General features: G+C 43.1%; 1 protein-coding gene and 4 non-coding genes across 5 annotated transcripts; all 5 read right to left on the reverse strand.

Moving 5' to 3' along the window:
* Positions 1–452: 452 nt before the first annotated feature.
* On the reverse strand, positions 453–24395 carry WDR43 (WD repeat domain 43). Its single transcript, XM_064164364.1, has 18 exons — positions 24143–24395; positions 19366–19500; positions 17532–17653; positions 15635–15755; positions 14327–14466; positions 13004–13106; positions 11851–11915; positions 11329–11500; positions 10814–10900; positions 8494–8625; positions 7917–8054; positions 7648–7734; positions 6394–6425; positions 4983–5046; positions 3999–4112; positions 3493–3562; positions 1710–1765; positions 453–1607 (listed from the first exon to the last, which is right to left on the reverse strand). The coding sequence occupies exons 1-18, from the start codon at positions 24368–24370 to the stop codon at positions 1488–1490; spliced, it is 1986 nt and encodes a 661-aa protein (XP_064020434.1). The 5' UTR covers positions 24371–24395; the 3' UTR covers positions 453–1487.
* On the reverse strand, positions 9958–10036 carry LOC135186719 (small nucleolar RNA SNORD53/SNORD92). The gene has a single exon (XR_010307079.1). It is a non-coding gene; the product is annotated as a small nucleolar RNA SNORD53/SNORD92 (small nucleolar RNA).
* LOC135186722 (small nucleolar RNA SNORD53/SNORD92) lies at positions 14123–14207 on the reverse strand. The gene has a single exon (XR_010307082.1). It is a non-coding gene; the product is annotated as a small nucleolar RNA SNORD53/SNORD92 (small nucleolar RNA).
* LOC135186721 (small nucleolar RNA SNORD53/SNORD92) lies at positions 15406–15489 on the reverse strand. Its single transcript, XR_010307081.1, has one exon. It is a non-coding gene; the product is annotated as a small nucleolar RNA SNORD53/SNORD92 (small nucleolar RNA).
* Positions 17036–17113, reverse strand: LOC135186720 (small nucleolar RNA SNORD53/SNORD92). Its single transcript, XR_010307080.1, has one exon. It is a non-coding gene; the product is annotated as a small nucleolar RNA SNORD53/SNORD92 (small nucleolar RNA).
* Positions 24396–24417: the final 22 nt, after the last annotated feature.

Below are 24417 nucleotides of genomic sequence, written 5' to 3' on the forward strand. Positions count from 1 at the left end.
CATTAGAATCACAGAATGATATGGATCGGATGACATCTCTGAAGAGCATCCAAAGCAGGATCACGTAGGGCAGGCCACACAGGAACACATTCAGTTTTGAGTCTCCGGAGAAGGAGACTCCACAACCTCTCTGGGCAGCCTGCTGCAGTGCTCTGGCACACTCTCAAGCTAGGAAATCCTGCCTCAACACAAGGAAGAGCCTGTGTTGGAATTTATATCCACTGTCCCTCATCCTGTCACTGGGCACCACTGAGAAGACACTGGGCCCTTTTTCTTCGCTCCCACTTCAGATATTTGCAAACACTGATCAGGTCCTCTTTCAGCTTTCTCTTCTCTCGACCAAACAGCTCCAGGTCTCTCAACCCTCCAAACCTGCTTTCTACAGAGAGCATTTGATCCTTCACCAGCACCTGTAGCTACCTACTGTGTCTCAACAAACACCACAGCACATGTTATCTGGTAAAGGAGATGTATATTTATTCACTTTACAAAGAGGGTGCTATTCAGTTGCAACAGCTCCGTTTATAGACAAATATATTATTGTACATTATAGTGGTGAATGGCTCAAACCTTTACCTTGTTTTGCTCTTAAAAATGTGTTTGCACCACTTGAGCTTCCATTAGCTGAGCAAACAGCTGCCCTGGCTTCTGCCAATGAGAGATTAAAAATCCCTAATAAGGGAAGCGCTCAACCTTTTCATTTCCCTGTGTTACTCCCCCTCTCCCCTCTCAGTTCAGCACAGTGTATCCTCTGGGTTAGGATTAAATTTATATACAGCCTCCCTTCAAACGTTAGGAGCCACTGATAGTTGGAACGTCCTTTTGAAGCACAAGAATCATCATTGATTGGTATATATATAAAAGTCTTCGAGTTCAAATGTGTTAGAAAAAAAAGAAGACAAAGTCATTTTGGTAAGTCAGGTTGGCATTTAGAGACTGCCGAGGGATGGCTAAAGCAATGGAGGGTGGGAGCAAAGAAAAGGATTTCAGGAGAGAATTTAAACATTACAAAAATATCATCTTTTGTTTTTTTTCCTGTGTTGTGGTTTGTTTTTTTATGGGGGGGAGGGGGCTGTTGATTCTTCAAAAAAATGCAGCAGGATGCCCACTTGCTACTGCTAACCGAAGCATGGAAAGGAGGGACAGATCCTTGAACACTGGAAACAAATTCAGTGTAAAGCTGAACCACGTTTACCACACCAACAGTGGTGGCAGATTTATTTCACTTGAGATACAAATCCATGTCCACATGACAGGCAGAATCTGACCACGAGGTGGAAGAAATGTTTCTATAAGCGCAGGGAAACGGGGCGAGAAAAGGCTGGCATGGTTAAACGCTCTGGATCCAGAAATGCACGGTGCCCCACAAGTGCCCCTGCACACAGGACATCCCTCTATGCAAATATGGCAACTCCCAGCAAGATGATCCAGAAGGAGAGTTTGGTGGCCCACTCGTTTCAACTGTTAACAGTTCTTCTTTCATGTCACTATTCTTCTTCACTTTCGTTTTCTGGTTCCAAATCAGAATCACCATTGATTTCCTTTTCAACAGCCATTTCTTGTTCATCAGATTGCTCCTCTTTTTCTTCATCTTCGTCCCAGTTTTCCTGGGGGAAAAAAAAAAGATGCACATGGAGGTTTGAATCTTTGAGAGTCACACCTTTTCTGTTGCAAGTAAATGGGAGGAGATTCAATCCAGCTCCACTTACCTCAGATTCCTTATCTGCAATCATCTCATCATCTGAGCCCTCCTCCTCCGAGGACTCTGCAAAGAGGAAACAATCCCTCAGACTGGAGAAGAGACTTTGAAACATCATTGTGCAAAGAAAGCCCAGCCCTACATGCTGCTAAGTCTCCAAACTGTGCTACTTCAACTTCAAACCTCAATCCACCTGAAGATGATGTTGATCAACATGGACAAGTCGCTTCTGTTATGATCATGCAGTATGGTGTTGCAGTGGAAAACAAAAGGTCAACTGGGCAGTGCACCTGCACACACTGACACCAGAGAAAAGATTATCAGGAGCACTCAGCATGGATTCAGAAGGGGAAATGTTTGGCTAATCTGATGGTGCTCCATAATGGATTCACCGGCTGGGTAGATGAGGGCATGAGGGGAGAACGGTGGATGCTGTGTACCTCAACCTCAGCAAGGCTTTTGACACCATCATCCATAACATCCTCCTAAGTAAACTCAGCAGGGATGGGCTGAGTAGACAGTGAGGTGGATTGAGAACTGGCATTGACAACTCAGAGGGTTGTGATCAATGGTGCAGGCTCTAGTTGTGAAGCCTGTAGCTAGTGGTGTTCCCCAAGGGTCACTACTGGGTCTAGTCTTGTCCAATGACCTCGACTAGGGGACAAGTTTGCTGATGAGGGTGGCTGACGTGCCCAGAGGGCTGTGCTGCCATCCAGTGAGACCTGGACAAGCTGGAGAGTTGGGCAGAGGTGAACCTCATGAAGTGCAACACGGACAAGTGTAGAGTTCTGCACCTATGAAATAGCCCCCTGCACCAGTACAGGTAAGGGGCTGTCCTGCTGGAAAGCATCTCTCTGAAGAAGGACATGGCAGTCCTGGTTAATAAGTTCAACATGAGCCAACAATGTGTCCTCGTGGTCAGGAAGGACAGCAGCATTCTGGTGTGCATTAAAGGAGAGTACTTTCAGCAAGTGGAGAGAGGTTCTCCTGTCCCTCTACTCTGTCCTGGTGAAGCCACAACTGGAGTTTCGTCTCCAGCTCTGGGCTCCCCAGTTCAAGAGGAGCAGTGAACTACTGGAGACAGTCCACTGGAGGGCGACAAAAATGAAGACCTGGAATGTCTGATGAGAAGAGACTGACAGACCTGAGAATCTTAGCCTCGAGAAGACTGGGAGGAGATTCTCCCAATGCTAATTATCTAAATGGTGGAGGCCAAGAGGATGGGGCTGAGCTCTTTTCAGTGGTGCCCAGTGACAGGACGAGGGGCAGCAGGCACACAGGAGGTTTCATCTATAGAGAAGGAAAAACTTCTTTACTGTCCTGGTGCTGGAGCCCTGGAACAGACAGTCCAAAGAGATTGTAGAATCTCCTCTGGTGACTTTCAAAACCCATCTGGACATGTTGCTGTGCTATCTGATCTATGTAAGCCTACTTTTGCAGGGGCAAATGATGGAGAAGAACTACATGATCTCTGAATCTAACCCCTACCATTCTGTGACTCACTACTTTGACATCCTGCTGACTCCAGTGTAGAAGTGCCTTGGCTGTATCTACTTTAACAGAAGGGCAGATCAGTAAGTTAAGCACCATAGTGAGCTTCCAATTAACTCACTCCTTAAATCTGTGAGACAGAGATGAGCGAGAATTGAAGGAAATAAAAGGAGTGGTATGAAAGAAGGAACAACAGACTACAAGATATCCACATCATTAACCACTAACTTTAGTGCCACAGACTTCCCACTGGCTGTCACATGCAGTCAGGAGCTGAGCTACACCTTGCATACACCACTTACCATCCTCATACACCACCTTTGCAGTCTGATTCACTTCAGTTACATCCTGACCCGCTTCTGATGCTGCAACCTGGATGGAATTTGCAGATTAGCCTTAGATACAACCATAGATACCAGCCTCAAGTCAACAAAACTCCTAACAACATAGATGATGTCTACATCAAGTCTGACAGAGTTATTCATTTAGAGTAGTAGCTTAACATACAAACATAAAGTAAAATTTCAGAGGTGTCTAAAATAAAGCAGGGCTTGGCACCTCCTATCTATTCCCTTTTAGAAGTCCATGTGTTAGTAGGCACATAGAGCAGGGAAAAAATGGTCTAAGACTGCCAGCAAGCAGGGACTGACAAGCCAGTCACAAAGTATACAGCTCTGAGCCCTATCAACATAGCTGTACAGCAGCTGTATTAAGTACCCAATGAGGTCTCACCAGATGTAATCACAACAGAAGGTCAAGTCTGCAAACAATACTTCTGCACAGCCTATGTTCTTTAGTTGGAGCTCACCTGGGAGGCAAGAATGAAGAGTCTTCCGTGAAGACGGGAAAGCTTTTGCAACGTTTTTACTCTGCTCTCCATTAACTGGTATAGCATCCCCAGCTGAGGAATAAGGTCTGGCAACTTGGGAGAAGAGAAGGATAGAGAAAAATGAAGCTGTTGACACAAATGGCTTACTCTGAAATTTTAAAACTACCTCTGTATGTTTGGGACAAGCACTACTTACCTTATTCTACAAAGAAGGGAGAGCTGAGGGTCCACAGAAACTATCTGCAGCCTGATCAGTTAACATTTGGCCATGTTTAGAAATTATCTACTTTCAAAACCTGGCAATTCTTACACAACTTCTCCAGTCACTGCTGTAAGATGGTGAAGGACTATTTACAAAGCTGTGTAGAAGAGAACTGGATGTACACAAGCAGCCTCACTAACCTGTGCACATTCTGACACAGAGTAATCCTGTAATAAATGGGAGAATGGGCTAACAGCACCAAAATACCTTTTTCTTAGCTAAGCAAGAGTGCTTTATCCATCACTTGTAAGGCAAGGCCTGGCTTCAATCCAGAAGCTAGGACATTACCTACTACCTCGCCAACTTTGGCACACCTTTACCCTATAAATCTAGCTTCACCTTGACAATGTCCCAGGAATGACTAGCAACAGCCAAGCAAATTTAGCTCTGCAAGATTTAGTAACACAGGCTGGATTACTCTTTGACAGTAGTTTTGCTCCCTAACTCTCACAGGTATGTGATAACTTATCTTAGTTTAACTTTGGGATGACTATAATTATGTCATGAATAACTAAGACAAAACAGTTTGTCACCAACGTGCAGCAATTCCACAAAAGTGACAGAGGTATAGCCCTCTGCACATTGATTTGGGCACTGCTGTATGTGGAAAGCAGGAAACAGAATCCTGAAGGAAGAATACAGATCTAAGTATTTAAATCTATTTTTAGATACATGCATTAGTATGAATGCAAAATACTTACTGTGGAAAGGTAGGATGCATGTAGACTGAAAACAGACTTCAACCACCGAACCATTAGTGAGGCACTGGAAAAGGCAAATAAATGGTATCAAATTGACAGTGGCTGAGAAACATCCATTTCACATTATAGATGTTAAAGAGGTCCAGATAAAAAAAGTGAAATGCAGATGGAAATCACTTTGACTGTCTAGATGAGATACCTAGGCAAGTTATTTGCTAGGAAAAGAACAGGCATTTCAATGAAGCACTAAACCAAACCTGTGTTTCTCACATCTTTTATGGGAGTTCCCAATGAATAAAAGATCAAAACATTCTACTTTTTTTTCTCCACCCACAATGAGGGAATTTTTATTTAAAAATAAACAAATAAAACAAAAACCACAGAGGGAATTTTTACTTAAAAGTGAACAAGCAAAACCAAAACAAAAAAGAGAGTAAAAAAAAAAAGGCAAACAGAAAAATCCCAACTGAACACCAAACACCACAATTAAGGACAAGCTTATTTTGAGCAAAGTTATCCTTAGGGCCATATAATAAGATGAACATATGAACACAACACCAGGAAATGTCTAAATGGATTTGCTAATCAAACTGCAGAAGCTATGTATCATCTGATGGTTATTTTATGTTACATATTGATCAGATCCACAGTGTCAGTATCTTCAGATAGAGGGTTCCATGCTCATTTCAGGTAGCCTTTTCCCATTTTAATTTCACCTCAGCTACCATGACAAAGCATTGCCTTACTAAAAGTTCCTTTTTGCACTGACTATCATCAGGTGAGAATTTTTATCTCAAGATGCTGCAGTGTAAGTACAGTTACTGTGGAAATCAATCACATAGGTAGAGGGAAGTATTGTAATGTACACACTAGTTTCAGGTGTGTCATGGTTTGAGACAGAGTGTCTTTAAGAAACCATAGAGAAGCCTTCCAAGAGGGCACATAGGTTCAAGAGGTGTAGGTTTTGTTACTTCATTCCCACGATGCCTGCATTTAGCCTTCATAAGAGGACAGCACAAGCTGCCTCAGCCTCTTCTCCTCTCACTGCTCAATATGCAGGAGGGTTTGGGCCTTGAGCAGCTTGCTAGCAGCCTGGGCAAAGCTGAGTTTCTAGCTTTCAGACATGGTGTTGGGGGACAGTAGCAGGGAGCTATGGGGAGGCATTGGGGCCTGGGATTTTGGTGGGAGGTTTGTGGAAGCTTTGGAGAACTGTGGCCTATGGATTTCTTTGCATTTTATCTGCTTTATACTGTACCATGTAGTTAGGAATAGCATTTCCATTTGAACTTTCTAATTCTATCCAATTCTGATGTGTAGTTTTTCTATAACTACTTTGAGAAGAGTTAAAGAGCCTGTTTAGCTCCTAAAACCATGACAAGGTGAATTAAACTGTCCTTGGGCTGTCCCTTACCTGTATGGGTTGCCCTGCAATCTCTTCGTAAGCTAAAAGGACAGAAATAGTCAGCAGTAAGTAACAAACACATTATGATTTTAAACCCCAAACATTACATCCCCATGACAGCCTCAATAGTGGTGCAGAAAGATCTACAAGCACTTGAAGTCTGTTAGGATTAACCACTGCCAGGCTCCAAAATATTACACCGCTGGCTACCATCCAGTATGCAGGCTTCCAGCTGGCAGAAGCTGAGTTTCATTACTACACTAAAACTGGAACTCTTGCTGACAGAAGTGGAAGAAAATCTCCTTGTTTCTACATCTCTGTGTATCTACTTAGTAGAGCAGGTGTTACAAGGTGGACAAGCTGCAGTCAAACACTTGCACTTAAGATTCTCTCACTGCACCTCATTAACCTAAGGCTAAGAAGGTGCTTAAGGGAAGTCTGAACTTTCAAAACCAGATGACCTGCATAATTCAAGTCAAGATCAGAACCACAGTGCAAAATTAATCATACTTGTGGCCAGCACATTAAAATACAAGAGAAATCTCAATGATTGCTTTGTTACGGAGTCACATTCACATCACAAGAGCAACTAACTGATGTTCAGTTTAAAGAAAGTCAAGTCTAGAAAAGGTTAAGCCTTAAAATTTCTCTGTCCAAATAGAGATTTTAGTTATCACTGAGAAAGCAGGTCAGAAGCCAAACCACTCTTGGAATTATTACTGAGACATCACAAAGCTTAATTACAGCAACTGGGCTTCTGAGCCATCTTCTAAAGAGGAAAGAAACTGCTTCCAATTTCCAAGTACTATCTAAACTCAGTGCTCTAAGGATGTACTCTGTTTTTCTTTCTCTCATGTGAACATCCAGCATATTTAAGCTCATATAGCTTGCCTTGGCTGACACTGCTATTTCCACTTTGCAAATGATCACTCATTTTAACGGTTCAAAAGAAGATGCAATGGTAACTCTTTGACATGGACTCAGCAAACTTTTTTAGCCTAACCTCTTCTCTTCCCACATAGTCACCTAAGACAGTATTTCACTACGTAATACTCTTCCCAGCTTTGGCAATGGCATTCTGTCCTTTGGTTTAGCTTCAAGCAGAGAATGGTATATCAGAGATAAGTTCAGGACGATTTCTGTCTCGTAAATTCACAAAACACTTTCAGTGGTAAAATTAAAGAGACACATCCTGGATTTTCCCCAGCTAGGATGCTCACCAAATAGGGTTTGTGTGACAGCACAAGAAACAGTCTCTCCTACCTCATGCAGCAGTGGAATGACAGCGTGGATAGGCATTCTGGCTACTGTGTTCTTTATGACAGTTTCCTTTTTTGTGTTAAGCACTCTCTGTTACAATGGAGAAAAAGGATCAGAGAATCACTCGGGTTTAACATGAGTATGAGCAACGAGCACAAAAGAGATAGAACCCACCTAAAACAATATAGCATGGCCTCAAGCCCACCCACCACATTAGAAACAAAGCATCACATGATAGATTAACCAGCAGATAGTGACCACGGAACACTTACATTTAAGATCTCTGCATCGTTGCTTTCCAAGCCCTGAACCAAAAGCACTGCAAAGCTGTCTGTCTGTGGAAGGCCCCCCGGCGTTTTTATTTTTGTTACATCAATATCCAGTGCTCCTAGGCGCTCTTCAATGCTTTCCTGCACACAGGAAACAAGAGCAGTGCTACTTCAGTTCAGTTTCTCAAAAACATCAGCTGAAAGCCAAGTTATCAAACCTACAGCATTCCCTCTGATTCTGCTGGCAAATGACATTGATTTTGCATCTTCTTTTAATGTACTGACAGAGAACAGACTGAGAAAGGATGACAAAAGCACTAATATAACCTTAGCACAGAGAGATAGACACAAGCAGGTGAAAAGTTGTGCAGGAATACAGCAAAAGTACAGGTGAGGCACAGAAGGCTTGAAGGGGTGAAAGGTTTGGAGAAGAGGGAAGTCTCTCTAATACAGGTAATGTCATAAGCCTTGCTTCCACACCAAACAAAGCAACTTTGAGTTCACCTACAGGAGCTGTAATGATGATTTACAACTTTAGCTTCTCCTTTATTGCTGTTTCAAAGAGGAAGCAGTACTTTACCTCTGTCTCTCCAGGTTTCCTCTTGGTTTTCTTTTTCTCTTTTCCTGAGGATGGAGTTTTGATAGTTGTACTGTGCCCTGGAATGCCAGGCACTAGAACTTTGCTGTCCGAGTTCACAACAGGCGTCTTCACCTAGCAAACAGAGGTCACCACATCTGCATGAATTGCTATTATCTTGAGCTTTCCTCCAATTTCAAATACTGATTTTGTTCCAACTCTTGCATACACACTAAAACCAGCCTGCCACAAACCATTTTTTGGACATAGATATTACTAAAACTAGCAGCCTCAAGCGACAGGCAGCTAGTTTTCATAATTAAAGCAATACTTCTTTGGAATCACCTGCGAATCTTTTCACTTACAAGCTTGTTCCATAACACTCAGGCCCAGTGTTTGTATCCAACAACACACAGTTGGATATTTGCTAGTGTAACAGGTTATTAACCTGCCTGTTTCCCCCCCAACACAGAAGTGAGGGAAGAGTAACACAAACAGAACTTCTGTGGGTTGAGGTAGAGTTGAGCTAAAAAGAGCTTAATGCCGAAGAGCTAACTTAATGCACAACTACCTTAGCCTACTTGCACAAAAGTACAGCAGAAAGCAGCAGCAAGCTAAACCCCAAGCCAGGGAGTTGCTCCCCTCATCCCTCCCCATCTGGTTGTCATCCCAGCAGAAGAGAGCCCACACCCAAAAGCAGCAGCCTAAGCAGAAAGCCTCTCATGTTACAATCTGAACTTCAAGCCCCATAATATTTTGCTCCAACCAGCACTTTCATTCTGAAGCTGGCAAGAGGCAGAATGCTTTTGAATAACAGCAGCAACTTAACCCATGACAGCCAGCAAGAGATAATGGGTGGACTAACAGTCAGGCCCATAAACAGCATGCAGATTAATGTGGCTCCCACTTGAAGGTAAGAACTGATCACAAACAGCATCACAATGTAAAAGGTAGTTACTATTCACTTCAAACCCACCAATTTTCTTCTAGGGATTGCTCAAATGCAGAACACAGCAGTCTGAATTGGGACTGTGGTCACAATGACCAACAAAGCAACTGAGGTAACACCAAACAAGCTGTGGTGTTCACTTGCAATAAGCACAAATGAGATTGCCTTTTAAAGGCAATATATTTCATAACTGAGTGCTCCCCCGACCCACAGAGGATGTAAGGGAGTATGCCACATCAGAAGCACTGTCTGTTACTTCCAGACCACTTCTTTAACCATGGTGCTCCTGTGCAGATCATATTTTCACATACCTGCCCAAATCTCTGTAATTTGTGGGAGCCCTGCTGGGTGCCCACTGAAGTAATGCAAACAATCTACTACAGTGTGCAAAGCAACTTCCATGTGCTGTGTGTGTCAGTAAAACATTTTAGTTTGTAGCTCAAGACTTTGACTAATGATTGGTGGCAGCATTAAAATACTACCTCCTTTGCTCATCGCTGACTTTGTCCCCACAAGGCATGCTCAGACAGCCAAGAGAAAGGAGTCTTCATTGCAGTTCAGCAAAAAGCGAAACCAAGATGGGTATCATCACTGCATGCCAGGAACCTCCTACACTGCTCACCGCCTGATAGCTCTACTACCCACCTGCCCCAGGACTCAGGAATCAGCACAAAACCCCTCCTGGCTGATGGAGCACCAGACCCAGTAGCTAACTTGGGGATGAGAAAAGCAGTACTGTCTGCTTACTTCACTGAGACTGCAAGCATTTCAAATCTTCAAGGCCTAGAAAGCGCATGTGAATTTACAACTTCACAGCCTGCTTCTAAATTCCAGAGCATCCGGCATGAGAAAATGGTGGCAAGTGGCCTCAGTGCACACCACTGCCATCTAAGTGTCAAGCTCACATTCCCTGCTGCCATACATATCCCTGGGAGCAGGAACATGTGGTGGCCAACCTGAGAAAGAGCCAGAAGGACAGGTCCTTGAAGGCTTCATGGCATTTGATAGAGGCTAAAACAAAGCTACCCCTGCTTCAGCCCAAACCACCACGGTCAAAGAGGCTGTACAAACTGACAGACTCTAGGGGAAGGAAATGAAACCATCAGCCAGCCCTGTTTGTCAAGCAGACCTCCTGAGAACAGGACTGATTCTGAGCTAAGCGAGGCTGTGTGCAAGAGCACACTAGGTCAGGCAGTAGCCATGAAGCATGCTTTGCCCACAACTGACTGAATGCTATGGACATCTATAGCGACCACTGCAGCTCTGAATGGGCCCAGCCAGAAATCAACCTCATTTTAGAAGAGAATGGCAAATTCTACCATTTCCAAAGTAAAACAAGAAAAGCAACAAAACTGCACTTCATGCAAAGCTCACCTTTGTTACAGCAACATCTGTTTTAAGTGACAACACTTTCTGGATATCCCTTATCAAACATATGTGGGATTCAGTGGTATTCAAAGACTAAAAAGACAGGAAGAAAAACAGTTAAGGACAGGAACAAAATCAGTTAATATACCTAGGATTCACTCCTGTGACTCATCATTCTACTAAAAGACAAGAACAAATTCCAGAGGTATAAAGTAGAATGAATTTTGTTTCTTTTCATTTTAGAACTGCAGCTGCTTTGCACATCTGCCTTATACTACCAGATCTCTGTGCTCTCCAAAGAGGTTCACACAGGTAAACTGAAACAGTATTAAAAAGCAGCTTCAGAGCCTAACTTACAAAAATCTGAAATGGCAAGAAACAGTCCACAATGTCAGGTTGTATGTTAAAGAATAGAAGAATATAAACTGCCTTTCAAAATAGTTCAGGGGCAACTCCACCTGAGAGCAGTCTGCAGCCCAGTTTACAAAAATCCCACACCCCCCCCACTAAGTTTTACATACCACTTTCTCTATGATGGGCTGTAAGGTGTTTCCATACACAAGCAGCAGAGACTGTTTGTCTGTGCAAAATGCAGCTGCTAAGATAGGAACAGGTTTTGGTGTGGAGTCCTCATCGTCTCCAGGTGTTGCTATCTGGATAGTACAGTTTGACGTTAAGGGTTTTTTGCAGTAACTGGAAAAAAAGAAATGAAAGAATTCCAAGAGGCTTAGCTTAAACAGTTCAGTATCTTGCACATCTAAGCATGTTTCATTAGCAGCCTCTTAGCAAGTTTTACATTTCACAGATGGCTAAGGTGAAGTAGGTAGAGAGGTGAAAATCTTGGCTAAAGCAACACTTCATACTGAAGCACAGCACAGGCCCAACAAGTAAGCTCTCCAAGATTGCGTCCAATAATCAAGACAAAGAAAGAGCTGGAACTCAGTTTATGAACAGATAAAAGAACTTAAACACAGCAGCATGGCAAGGTTGAACTTTGCCTTACAGAACTCTCAAAGACACCCTTAAGATGAGTATTAACTTACCCATTTAAGATATGCTCAAATAAATGCAACTGCCCATCTCTGCACACAACTGCTAACTTCACAGGCTGAAAGAAGGAAGAGTGAAAGGTTGTAATTAGATCAAATAACAGGACATCAAGAGATAGGAACTAAACAGGTTCAAGACATAACTAAATCCATAAGGATGATCAGATACTACCATCACAGGAACATTCAGAACAGCTATTATGAGACAAAAACTAACTCACAACTGTACTTTATCACTAGTGATAAACCCAAATTTGAACAGTTTGCGCAGTAGCATGCAGGTCATCACAAGCAGCAAGTTCCAAAAATCTGGTAACAAATATAGAGGGTCTTGACCAACAGAGGGTCAAGTCTACAAAGGCACTGACATTGTAAATATGCTTAGAGGAAAGAAAGTGAGACGAGTGCTCCAAGTAGTGAGATGCCAGGTGTACATTACAGAATATTCTTATCTCCAGTACATGCACAATTGGAAACATTAGAAAATGTATCACAAAATAAGAGGTTTCAGAAAGGAATCTAAAGGCAGGAGGAGAAAAAAAATGTTTCAAATCATTACTGAAACAGTTTGTGAACATTTTTCACACGTAGATATTTCTCTGAGGACAAACAGTTTGAAAGAGTTGTTGAAACTGAGAGCCCTGGAGAATGCACATGGCTACTTTAACTCATGAAAGGATAGTTAATCCCAAATGCAGTTGCACTGCCAAAGCCTCCTGCAATCATATCCACAAGGACCATACCCAAACTGAAGTTTTAGAAACTGCTTTTTTGTTTTGGTTTGGGTGTTTCACTGACAAGTTCTAACAACCACTTCAATCACTCTTGTTTTAAATAGGAAGCTACTATCCTCACAAGCAAAATTGATGAAGATAACACTGAACTTGCACTTGGCAGCTTTGAAAATGAGGATTTGAAACTTCAGCATCTGTAGCAGATACCCTTAACACCTGTGAACTGCAAACTGATATTCGAGTCAAGGAGGTTGGACAAAATTACCTTCCAACCCAATGCAACCTGTGAATCAGTGAATCTCTGTGCAACAACCTAAATACAAACCAAGCTGTTTCTTTGCACCCTTAAAAGGAAACCCATGTGGTGAATGAGAATTGTTGAACCCATCTGATCACAAAATTATTGCCCCTACCTCTTCTTTGACTTCTGATGTGGTCAGGTCAACAAAAGTTGGTTCATCTGTTACAGAGAAAGCCATGACAGCATTCTTTTCTTTTGCTTCTGATCTGATCTGCCTGAAAAACAAACAGGACACGTTATTTACAATTGCACAGACATTATCCATTACCCCTTGCACCTGAAAAGCAGCATAAAGCCTATAAATCATCAGTGGCTGTGGCACTATCTACCCCACCCAAAAATATTTATGCTGTAATTTCAGCTTTCACAGAATCACAGACTATTAGGGGTTGAAAAGGAAGTCTAGAGGTCAAGTACAATCCCCCTGCCAGAGCAGGATCACCTGGGAAAGGCTGCATAGGAACACATCCAGATGAGTTATTGAAAGTCTCCAGAGAAGGAAGTTTCACAACCTCACCACAAAGTGTCTCCTCGTTTTGAGGTGGAACCTCCTGTGATCTAGCTTGTACCCACTGTTTCTTGTCCTGTCACTGGTCACCACTGTAAAGAGCCTGGCACCTTCATTTTGACACCCACCCCTGAGACATCTATAGACATTAATAAGATCCCCTATCATCCTTCTCAAGACAAAACAGCCCCAGGTCTTTTCTCACAGGAGAGATGAGTTCAAGTTCTGCAGTCACCCTCACAGCTTTCCACTGGACTCTCTCCAGTAGATTCCTCTCTCTCTTGAATCGGGGAGCCCAAAACTGGACACAGTATTCCAGGGAAAAGCAGAGGTAGAGGAGAACCTCCCTAGACCTGCTGTACACCTTTCTCTTGATGCGCCCCAGGAAACCATTAGCCCTCTTGGCCACAAAAGCACATTGCTGGCCCATGGAGAACTTGCTGCCCACTAGGAGCCCAATGTCCCTCTATCTGTGGAGCTGCCTTCCAGCAAGACAACCCCTGGTCTGTACTGGTGCCTGCTGCTATTCCTCCTCAGATGCAGGACTCTGCACTTGTCCTTATTGAACTTCATGAACTTTCTGCTTAGGAAGTGTTCTGAATTCCAAGGACAAAGTAATTCCCAAGTGAAACTGAGCAAGAAAACTCACAGTAAGATCAAGGAAAAGCTTATTACACAGCATGTTCTTGGCACACACTGATAATTCAACTGGCAACTGGAAGCATGCTCAGACACAGCCAAGGAAATTCACATCTTCACTCAACAATCAGTGTAGTTTAAAGTACCACTTAAAAGATCATCACTGCATTTCTCCAGAGTGCCACTTCTGCATAACCTTCAGTTTAATCAGAGTTCAGAACAGAATTCTCCAGTCTATCCTCCACGCTGATGATACTCAAAGTTCAAAGTTATGAAAAGCTTACATACCATACGCTCAGTAATCGGTCATGTATGGCTCCAGACAAGAAATAAAGCCCTGTAATTCCATCAGAGGGATTATTTTCATTCACAGGTTTCACTGTGGTAAACATTAATGATGACACTGACGTAGCATGGCCCGTGAAATGCTAAGAGGAAAAGAACAACCTTTCAGTGAGTGCCCTAAGCAGTCATATGGCAAAAATTAAAACATTACTTAACAAAGGAAGGTAGGAAAGAGATTTGTGTTACTTAGTCAACAAAGACACTTCAGTGTTTTATCACTAGTGATCACCTTCCATACACTTCTGTATTTCAAAGAAATTTCCTCTGGCCCTCCAGATAATTAATCAGGATTTAAAAAGTGACATGGGGATGAAAAGCAAATCCACTAGCAGTAAGTCCATGCAAAAGACATCGCATCCACCTGTCACTATCAAAAAGCACTTTCCACCCCCCTGCAATTTCACACTTCGACTTTCACAATGAAACTAGATTCGTAGCTCCACTCTTACTGTCAGATGAGCACACAGATCTGCTGACACTCTAAGGGTGTTCAACCTCCCCACCCCTCACTCTTCTGCAAGCTACTTTCATAAATAGTGGGTTTGCTCATCACAGGATGCAAACATAAATAGTAGTTGCCATGTACCAACAAGTCCACAGTAACAGCACATGTGTACAGACTTACCTGACAGCAAGTATCAGGAGATTGAGACTAGCTGTGTCCTATCTGCTAGCAGGCAAGAAAACATGGCTGCATTCACAGAACAGCTAAACCATGGTAATTTGCTCACGTCTCAGCCCTGCTCAGGGAACAACAAGGAGTTTGCTCCTCTGCCTTCCAACTGTTTTAACAGCAAAACTGATAATGCCACCAGTAATATGAAGTTTAGCAAAGACACATGAAGGCTTTGAGGAGGGACTCTTATCTTAAAAGTCAGAGAGGTTATGCACAAACCCATGCTAGCAGTGCCTAATACCACAGTGAACCAAATTCTCCTGCTAAAAGGATATCCAAAAGGAACCCAGTGAAAAAGAGCAGCATCCACCTTTCTGCTACAGGCTTGAGAAAGTGTGCTGGTAGCGTGCTCAGACACAGCCAAGGAATTTCATGTCCTCATTCAACTCTCAGAAAGTTGAAACCACAGTTGAAAGCATCATCACAGCAACGGCTTCCAGCTATCCCCAAACCACCAACTGCCTCCTCACACCCAATGACATTTTTAAGTGTCCTATCAGGAAATACTAGATACACAATATCACCAATCAAGAAAGGGTTGGGGTTTTTGCACCTGTATTAACCAAGTTACTTACTCTGTAGACTTCTTTGGTCTCCAGGTCCCACAGTTTTATAGTTCTACCAGCTGACAGCAGCATTTTCCCATCTGGACTGATGCACAGAGAGGTGACACTGCTATTGTCGCCTTTCCACTTGCTAGAATTTGCATGGAGGGAGTTGATACAGAAGAAGAAAGATGGAGAAACAGGGGAATAAAAAAAAATCATCACAATCTCCAAATGGAAAATTTAAGACAAAAAAATGCATTCAAAAAAAAAAAAAAAAAAAAAAAAAAAAAAAAAAAAGAGAAATTAAGGAGTCAAACACAAAGTGAAAGCTATTCTGGTTTTACTCCTCTCCTTCCAATTTAGTAACACAGAAATACAGCAACTCAAAATTACTGAGTAACTTATTTGCCCATTCTGTTCCAAATTCCTTCCTTAAAACTCTCTAGTATTCAAAATAAGAGTAGGCTTTCAAGGCTTCTTTGCACCATAATGCAAAAAGCTTACACTAGCCCATTGAGAAAGGCCTTCCTCTCAACACTAAAATTCAGAGTTTCAAGGCCTGTTCAGTTCCTTACCCTATTCCCAGGGGTATCATGAAACAAAAAGCTAAGTAAAGGTAAAGATTGGTACTCCAAGTATGAGAGACATAAAAACCCCCACAACCAGGGAAACAAGAAGTCATCCAGAATGTTTTAGACTCCCCCTCTCTGCAACACCTTTTCTATTCAGAAACTCTCTTCCCTAGCAGCCGGTCTCTCTGCCAGAGGTTTCAATATGTACTGCAGACCTCCTGAAGCTGTTCCATGAAGTACTTCTAGAGTCATTAACAAAGTTAAACCTTAAATCATGTGGTTCTGATTCCTTATCTAGCAGTCCACACATCTACAGGAAGATGTCTAGAAGCCGAACACCACTTCTCTACCTATCCTGAATTCCCTGTGGGATACATTAAAAAAGATCATTTTCTTGGTAGCCATCTTTAACATTAAACAATACAATGCCTCTAATTAAGTCACTGACACAGTGGAGTAAATCCAGTGCAAGGACACAAAGGTGGCTTAGCAACTAGAGCATGTTACGTAAGAGAAAAAATTGAGGGAACTGGGGGTATTCAATCCTAAGGTAAGATAAAGGAAGACTTTAAAGCCATATTCTGCTACTTTACATCAGGGTCTTAACTTCATACAACTTAAGGATAATACAGCAGTGAGAAATATTACAAAAATATAACAATACTGTAAGAGAAGCGTGAAAGTGACATCAGGCCTTCAGTGAACGAAGATAACCAGCATCATTAATTGAAACGTTTGGTTCTTCTTCAAAGTTTAAAAACAGTTTGAATGTATTGCAAAAAGAATTAAATACCTACAGCAGGTACTTCCTTACTCTGCACTAAGCTCTGTCTTCTCCACAGTAAACAGTAGCAGCCTGCTCAGACAGCCAAGTGGAACTGTCCTCACTGCACATCAGTAGTGAGCGAAACCAAATGGGTTATCATCATAGCAAGGCCCTTTGAGCAAAGACAAGTGCAAGTAACTTATCTAACTGGGATGAGATGTTGCAGTATCTGCTCCCTCTTATTTCAGTGGTATTTTCTAGGATTTAGATTTTTCAAACTGACTGGAAGACCACATCCCACTAAAAGTTACCTTGGGGGAACCCAAATCCCTCACAGGTCAGTCATTTGAGTTTTCTAGCACACAGAGACACACGAAAAAAACAACTATGAGAATCCTCTTTTATCCCTTCATAAAACCATTTCCAATCTCAGAGAAATAACAGACAACAGTCAATTCTGCAGAGTGGGCATGAAGCCAGGATAGCAGAGAGCAGCATTTCCAACAGAGCCTCACTGAAACCTGCGAGGGAAGGAACAGACAAAAGCAAGTGTGAACTAATTTGTCCCCAGATCAGCATAACTTACCACTTCAGTTTGCAGGTCTGTGTGTTCCATTCCACTATGTGTTTGTCCTCTGAGCAGCTATACAAGCAGCAGTTGTCTTGATGCCATCTCACACAATTTACTTTACTGTCATGACCACCATCCTACAAAAGGTATAAGATGATCAACTCATTAATAAACCATAGAATCAATAGAATTATTTTGGCTGGAAAAGAGCTCTAAGATCATGGAGTTCAACCATCGACCTGACACCACCAAAGCCATTACAGCACATTCCAAAGTGCTACATCTACAGGTGTTTAGAATGAGAACTCTTGACCGCTGAGTCTTCCCCACACCAACAGTATGAAAAAGCTGCTCTTTTGAGAACTACATTCAAACCACTGACAGCTTGAAGCATGCTTTAAAAGACTGCTACACATACACAGTTGTGTACATTAAAAATAATTCATCTTTTAGTAAGTACATATCAATATTTTAATTAACTTCTTTCCTAGCACTTCAGAGTTAAAAATAATTGCCCTGCCCATAATTATTATACACATAGCCAAAAAAGGCTAACAGCATGCAATTTGTTCAACGGAAAGGCTACTGAAGAGGTATTGCTGACAGTCAGCTAAGTGCCTGATTGCTTAAGGACACACAGAGCTGAGCAGCCTTCCCTTTGAAGTCAGCATTCAAGAGTGAGCCATTATCAGATCTTACACAGGGCTATCATTCACCTATCTCAACAATAAAAATCTCTGCAGCTAAAATATATCCTTTAATGCTTTTTGAAAATATTTCCTGGAGTTTATAAAATTTCACTATCTGAACTGGCACCAGCTAGCTCAGACAACTCCCTAATGTGCAAATCAGTCTTGGGCAAGACAAAATACATCCCAACAAAGGCATTCTGTTCTATGAGAGCAGTTAAGAGTGACAGCTCTTAACCTAGCAGCAACAATCCTTTTATTCAATCTACCTGTAAAACACAGTACTCACCAAAGAACATCTGCTATCCTGCTCCACAGAAGAGCAGCCAGTGTTTTCAAACTGACAGAAACAGTACATTTGAACCTTAGACTCCTTTATTTTATTAATACTTTTTGGGCATCAATACAGCCTTTCCATGCAACAGCTGATAATTGCCAGTGTCACTTGCACAAATCATGATTTTTAAGGAGTCTGCCTTCTCTAAATCCATGTATAGTTATTGGCCTAAAAAGAACTTACCACTTTAGAATCAAAACTACACCCAAGTATCTCAGATTTGGCCTTGCACAGTCATTCCCACAGATTCTGCTTGTTACACAACCCAAGACTAAAACCAAGGTACTCAGGAGTAAGAAGAAAGTTATCAATGTGAAAGACGAAATAAAAACCAACATTATCTCATTCAGGAATGGCCAGACACTCAAGAGCTTCCTCAAGGGAGGTAAGTTCACTAAAGCCTCCCTTAACACCTTCCCATGAGTGGATGAGCACTTCAATCCTGCCCTTCTCTCCCACAACACTGGGCAGAAACTGAAGGTAGGCTACTACCATGGAAGACTTCACTCTCCAGTTAAGCATTTCATCCTCGCTGACATTTTTAGTGTTAAAGAACCAAATCCAGACACATACTGAGATACTGCACTAACTTTGAAACCAAGACGTCTCCACTGCCAACAGGAGAAAAAGCATCACTAAGTTTTCACCTTAATTACTGCACCTCTATGCACATGTGCAGTCACCAATACAAAATCAAAACAAAGAGACCCCCAACTGAATAATTTGGCTTGGTTTATTCTATTTTTGAGCAGGAGTAAAAACAGAATAAATTGACTGCAACCATCAGTATGTGGTAGCATGTGATGAAGGATGCGTTACTTACTAGCTTGCTCTGTAGTTCTCCTTTTACTGTGCTGTACAACAAAATGCTACCAACTGCTGTACCAATAGCCAGGATATCTAACTGTGTGTTCACTTCTGCAACTTCAGACTTTCGTTTTTTCCTCTGGGGGCCATCCTGCAAAATTCAGAAAGAAAAAAACATTATGTAAGTTAGTAATCTCCACCGTTAATGCAGAGGGGAAACACCTTCTGCCAAATGTGAGACACAGTCAACCAGAGCAAACTCTGCTAAGACACAAAATGAAGGCAATAGCAACATAGACACTTACCTTAGACCTCCCTCTAAAAGGTAACAAAGTTGCTGTGAGTCATTTGGAAACATCTGCTGGAGGCTATTTTGTTAGCCTAAGGACCGTACTTGTGGGGAAAAATTTCACTTTTTTTCCACCGAGTTTGTCCCCCAGAGGTAGAAATGTGTATAATCAGAATGCTTCACAAAACGGAAGCCCATTGAACATAAGACATTCTTCAAGGAGAAGTGCTTTGCTTTAGGCCAATAAATACCAAAATGCTATACAAGTATCTTTAAAACAAAGGCAGGATCTTGAGCAAAGATTGGGGTTTTGCAAGCATCTTTTTAGGTTCAGTCTTTCCTGGGAAAGAAAGTCTTTTAAAAATAGTTTGAAAACATAGCAGCTGAGAAACCATCACAGCCACAAAGCCCAATGAAGTAAATCAAACAGGTTTTTACAATCATTTAAGGGTCTCAACTAGTTGTTTTTTTGCCGGCAATGCCAACTAAGCCATCTTAAAAATGCTGTATGACATGTGAAGAAGGGCCATGTGGCCAGTGAAGATGCAGTACAGTTTATGTGTGTTCTGGTGAAGGGCCATGTGGCCAGTGAAGATGCAGTACAGTTTATGTGTGTTCTGGTGAAGGGCCATGTGGCCAGTGAAGATGCAGTACAGTTTATGTGTGTTCTGGTGAAGGGCCATGTGGCCAGTGAAGATGCAGTACAGTTTATGTGTGTTCTGGTGAAGGGCCATGTGGCCAGTGAAGATGCAGTACAGTTTCTATGTTTTCAAGTATTTCTCAATCTCTTCAGAAAGTTTTACCAATTAGCCCACAGCCTGTCACTGCAAACCAAAAATCACAATTAAGAAGAGAGAACTCACTGCTCTCTGCAACTACCTGAAGGGCCCAGTCTCTTCTTGGTGGCAACAGGAGTAGAGGAAATGGTTTCAAGATAAGTCAGAGAAGGCTGAGGATGGATGTTAGGGACTATTTCTTCACTGAAGGAGTTCTCAAACATAGGAATGGCCTGCCCAGAGCAGTGATGGAATCACCATCCCTGGAGGTCTTTAAACAGCTTGTGGGCCTAGCACTTAAGGATAAGGTTTACTGTTGACCCTTCAGTGCTGGGTCAAGAGCTGGACTGGGTGATCTTTGAGGTCTCTTCCAACTGTATGTATTCTGTGATTCTGTGTGGTAGAAACTGGAAGAGGTTGCCCAGGGAGGTACTTGAGTCCCATTCCTGGAGATAGTCAGTCAGGCTCAACAAGGTTCTGAGCAATCTAATCTCGTGGAGGATGCCCCTGCTCACTGTTGTGGGATTAGATGACCTCTGAGGTCCCTAACAACCCAAACCATTCTACAAGGAACTGTTTCCTCGCACACATCTTTTAACTGAAATTTGGTCACTCTCCATTTCAGATGTCTATGGCCGATCTCAAACAAACAAAACACCAAGAATTGGGGGAAACAAAAAAGGCAAATCCAAACCAACCAATCACAAAAAAAAAAAATCAAACTTCTCTACACTCCATAAGATTAGTACATAGGCAGACTGCAAATTTGGAGTAGAGATCCATGTGGGATTCACCTATGGATCAGTTTTAAACTTCAGAGCAGTCTGTTCTCACAGACAGGACAGAATAGGGGAGCTCCTCTATAACAAGTATTGGTTTCCTTTTCATTTGTTATTGTTGGCATTTTTTTCAGATTTATGGAAACTCAAACTTGTTAAGAAACCCCTCAACTTAGCTTGAAAAAAGCAGAGTGTTTTGATTAGTAGAGATGCTTAAAAGAAGTTATTTCAAATGGGATCATGCACATATTTTTCCATAATGTTTTGACTTGAGTAGGTCAGCCACTGAGACTTTGTTTAAAAACAAATTCCTATCTCCAGAGGCAGCTCACACAGGATGTAAAACATTAAAAACACCTCAGCAGGAGGAAGCTTGAAGAGTCTTGAGAGTTGACGATGACAGCACAGCTGCAGTTTGATATGAAGCAAGTGGAAGAAGGCATTTTGAAAGTTGGTGATCCACATACCCTCAGGCAAGGCACCGCTTCATGGAGCAGGAGATGGTGAACACCACAAGCAGGAGGCATTGGCACTGTGAAAGCACATGTGCAAGGAACACCCCAAGAAGCCATCACTGCATCAGCAATTCCAGGGTCTGCAGTTCACAACTTTCTAGTGCTCCCCTTATAATACATGGCCTTCATCAACATTGCAGCAGACCAAAATGTAGTTAGTTTAGTGTTCAGACACTGGAATAGGTTGACAATACAAGTTGTGGACACCTCATTTCTTAATGTTTAAGAGCTGGATAAGGCTTTGAGCAACCTGGTCTGGTGGGAGGTGTCCTTGCCCATGACAGGGCAGTTGGAATTAGAGGATCATTAAGTCCCTTCCAACTCGAGCTGTTCTGTGTTTCTATGAACTTGGCCAAACACCATTTACAGATACCTACTGGCACAATTTCACTTCTGGACAGCAGATCCTAGCACTACCTAGAAAGATGTCAACTCTCAAGGAACTGAAAATAAATGAGCAGAAAAGACTAAACAGGGTAAGAAAAGACACATTCAATAAAGTATCACAGCACAACAATCACAGCTTTAGTTCTTCTGTTCAGTCTATGGCCTAACCAATGAATTCTTAAAGTTTATGGCATTCCCAGAAAGGGTGTATTTTCCAGCTCTACTTAGAAACATACCAACTTTCAAGCAGAGGGCAGCATTCAAACTACTGGAATCATTAGAAAGCACAAAGAGGTGGACAAATGCTGTCTGATTAAGTCTGTTTTCCAAACATTCCTAAGCCATGTTAAAACGGAGCACATGTGGGGTTTAGGTGTAGGTCTCTAAAAAGGGTTAAGTTTTAAAAGCCACTTAGAAACCTCTGGTGCTTGTCTAATGGCACCACAGCAGTGCACGTCAGATTAAGCTGGGTTGGATTAGATGACCTGTAGAGGTCCCTTCCAACTCCCCTGCAGTGAACAGGGGCATCCTCAGCTACATCAGATTGCCTAGAGCCTCGTGGAGACTCACCTTAAGTATCTCCAGGGATGGGGCCTCAACTACCTCTCTGGGCAACCTGTTCCAGTGCTCAACTACTCTCATTGTAAAGAACTTGTTCCTAACATCCAATCTAAATCTACTCTTCCCTAATTTCAAACCATTGTCCTCATCCTATCACTGCAGGCCTTCATGAACAGTCCCTCTTCAGCCTTCTTGTAGTCTCCCTTCAGGTACTGGAAGGTGGTGGTTAGGTCTCCCCAAAGCCTTCTCTTCTCCAGGTTCAACAACCTCAGTAGTTCTGTTTTACACAGCATGGATTAATACCATTTCCATGTGCCAGTTTAATTTTATATTAAGTGAAGAAGAACATACACAGCCCTGCAATATATGCACCTACTTCTTATGACAAAGGGGGGAGATTTCACACACTTTATTCAAGTGATTCTATTTCCCTTTCCCCAGGAAATCACAGAATGCCTTGAGTTGGGAGAAGTCTTAGAGATCATCGAGTTCCAACTCCCCTGCCATGGGCAGGGATGCCTCCCACCAGACCAGGTGGCTCAAAGCCTCATCCAGCCTGCTCTTAAACATTTTGAGGAACGAGGCACCCACAATTTCTCTGAGCAACCTGGGATGTTCTGACTAAAGAAATCAGCGTTCCTTCAACAGAAAGAGGATGGAAAGGTACCTTATTGTATATATTCCCAATACTTCCTGGTCGAGTGTTCACCTGAAGTGAAATTACATTAAAAAATTCAATGTGGATAACATCTGACTCCCTTGATGTGTGCCCTGAATAAAGCTACCGAATTCCTTCTCACAGGGCTCCTGAGCAACAGAGCAGCCTGCACAGAAACACTTTCCTAGAGAATTAAGTGTGGAGCGATACTGCCTTTACTGGAATGTGATCTGTACAGAAGCTGACCGGCTCTGTAGCATCCTCTTCTCGATTAAGAGAGGATGTGCCATTAAGTAACCTACCTTGCTCCTTCAAGGAAGGCTTCTTTCGTGCAGGGTATATGAAAGGCAAATGATGTGACACAGTCAATGCTTCTCTAGAAAGCCCTTTGTCAAGTTGTGAAACAAGTACTCAAATCTCCAATGCTGGTCACCCGCCCAGTACAGGAGAGTTGACTTGTGAAGAGCAATCCTGCCGGGCTCCTGTGAGGGGAGTGGATTCCCCCCGCCGCCCTCAACCGCGGGAAACATCACGCGTGGCCATGCCACAAGTACCTGGGGCAAGGAGACCGTGGCCAAACCGTGCGGGGCTCAGGTGCCCCCCCACACCCAGGAACCTCATCCCGTACCCCACAGAGGCACGCCGCGGCTTCGCTCCCCGGCCTGCCCGGCCACGCCGACCCCAGCCACATGGCGCCGGTAGGGCGGGGTGAAGCCGAGCGGGCCGCGGCCACGCGTCAAGGCTACTCGCGGCATCGCCAGCCCCATCTCGCTCCCTCCTTTCCCCGAGAGTCACGCTCCCGTCCCTTCCCTCACACCCAGCCCATACCTTACTGGGGGGCGGCCGTCCCCCCGGCGGGGCCCAGGCCAGGCAAGTACACGCAGCGCTGAGATGGGCGGAGGGCACGTACTCGTGCTGTAGCCGACTGTTAGCCGTCTCCCACACCCGCAGGCGCCCATCCGGCCCGGAGATGGCGAAGAAGCGGCGGTCGCGGGGAGAGAACGCGCAAAGGGCCCGGGCCGCTGCCGCCGCCTCCCCGTCGCACGCCGCCGCCATGGCGCTCCTCGCCCGACAGTCCGCGCCGGCGCACGCGCCCGCCGCGT

This window comes from Pogoniulus pusillus, chromosome 25 (assembly GCF_015220805.1).
Source record: "Pogoniulus pusillus isolate bPogPus1 chromosome 25, bPogPus1.pri, whole genome shotgun sequence".
NCBI classification, from domain to species: Eukaryota; Metazoa; Chordata; class Aves; order Piciformes; family Lybiidae; genus Pogoniulus; species Pogoniulus pusillus.

What these genes read in the sequence shown, in the direction of transcription:
- WDR43 (XM_064164364.1), bottom strand. Translation starts at nt 24,370, where the DNA reads ATGGCGGCGGCGTGCGACGGGGAGGCGGCGGCAGCGGCCCGGGCCCTT. An exon ending in CAGACCTGCAAACTGAAGTG is followed by an intron (nt 15,756 to 17,531) that starts GTAAGTTATGCT and finishes TGCAAATTCTAG; the next exon opens with CAAGTGGAAAGGCGACAATA. An exon ending in AAAGGTGGTGTATGAGGATG is followed by an intron (nt 1,766 to 3,492) that starts GTAAGTGGTGTA and finishes TCCTCTTTGCAG; the next exon opens with AGTCCTCGGAGGAGGAGGGC.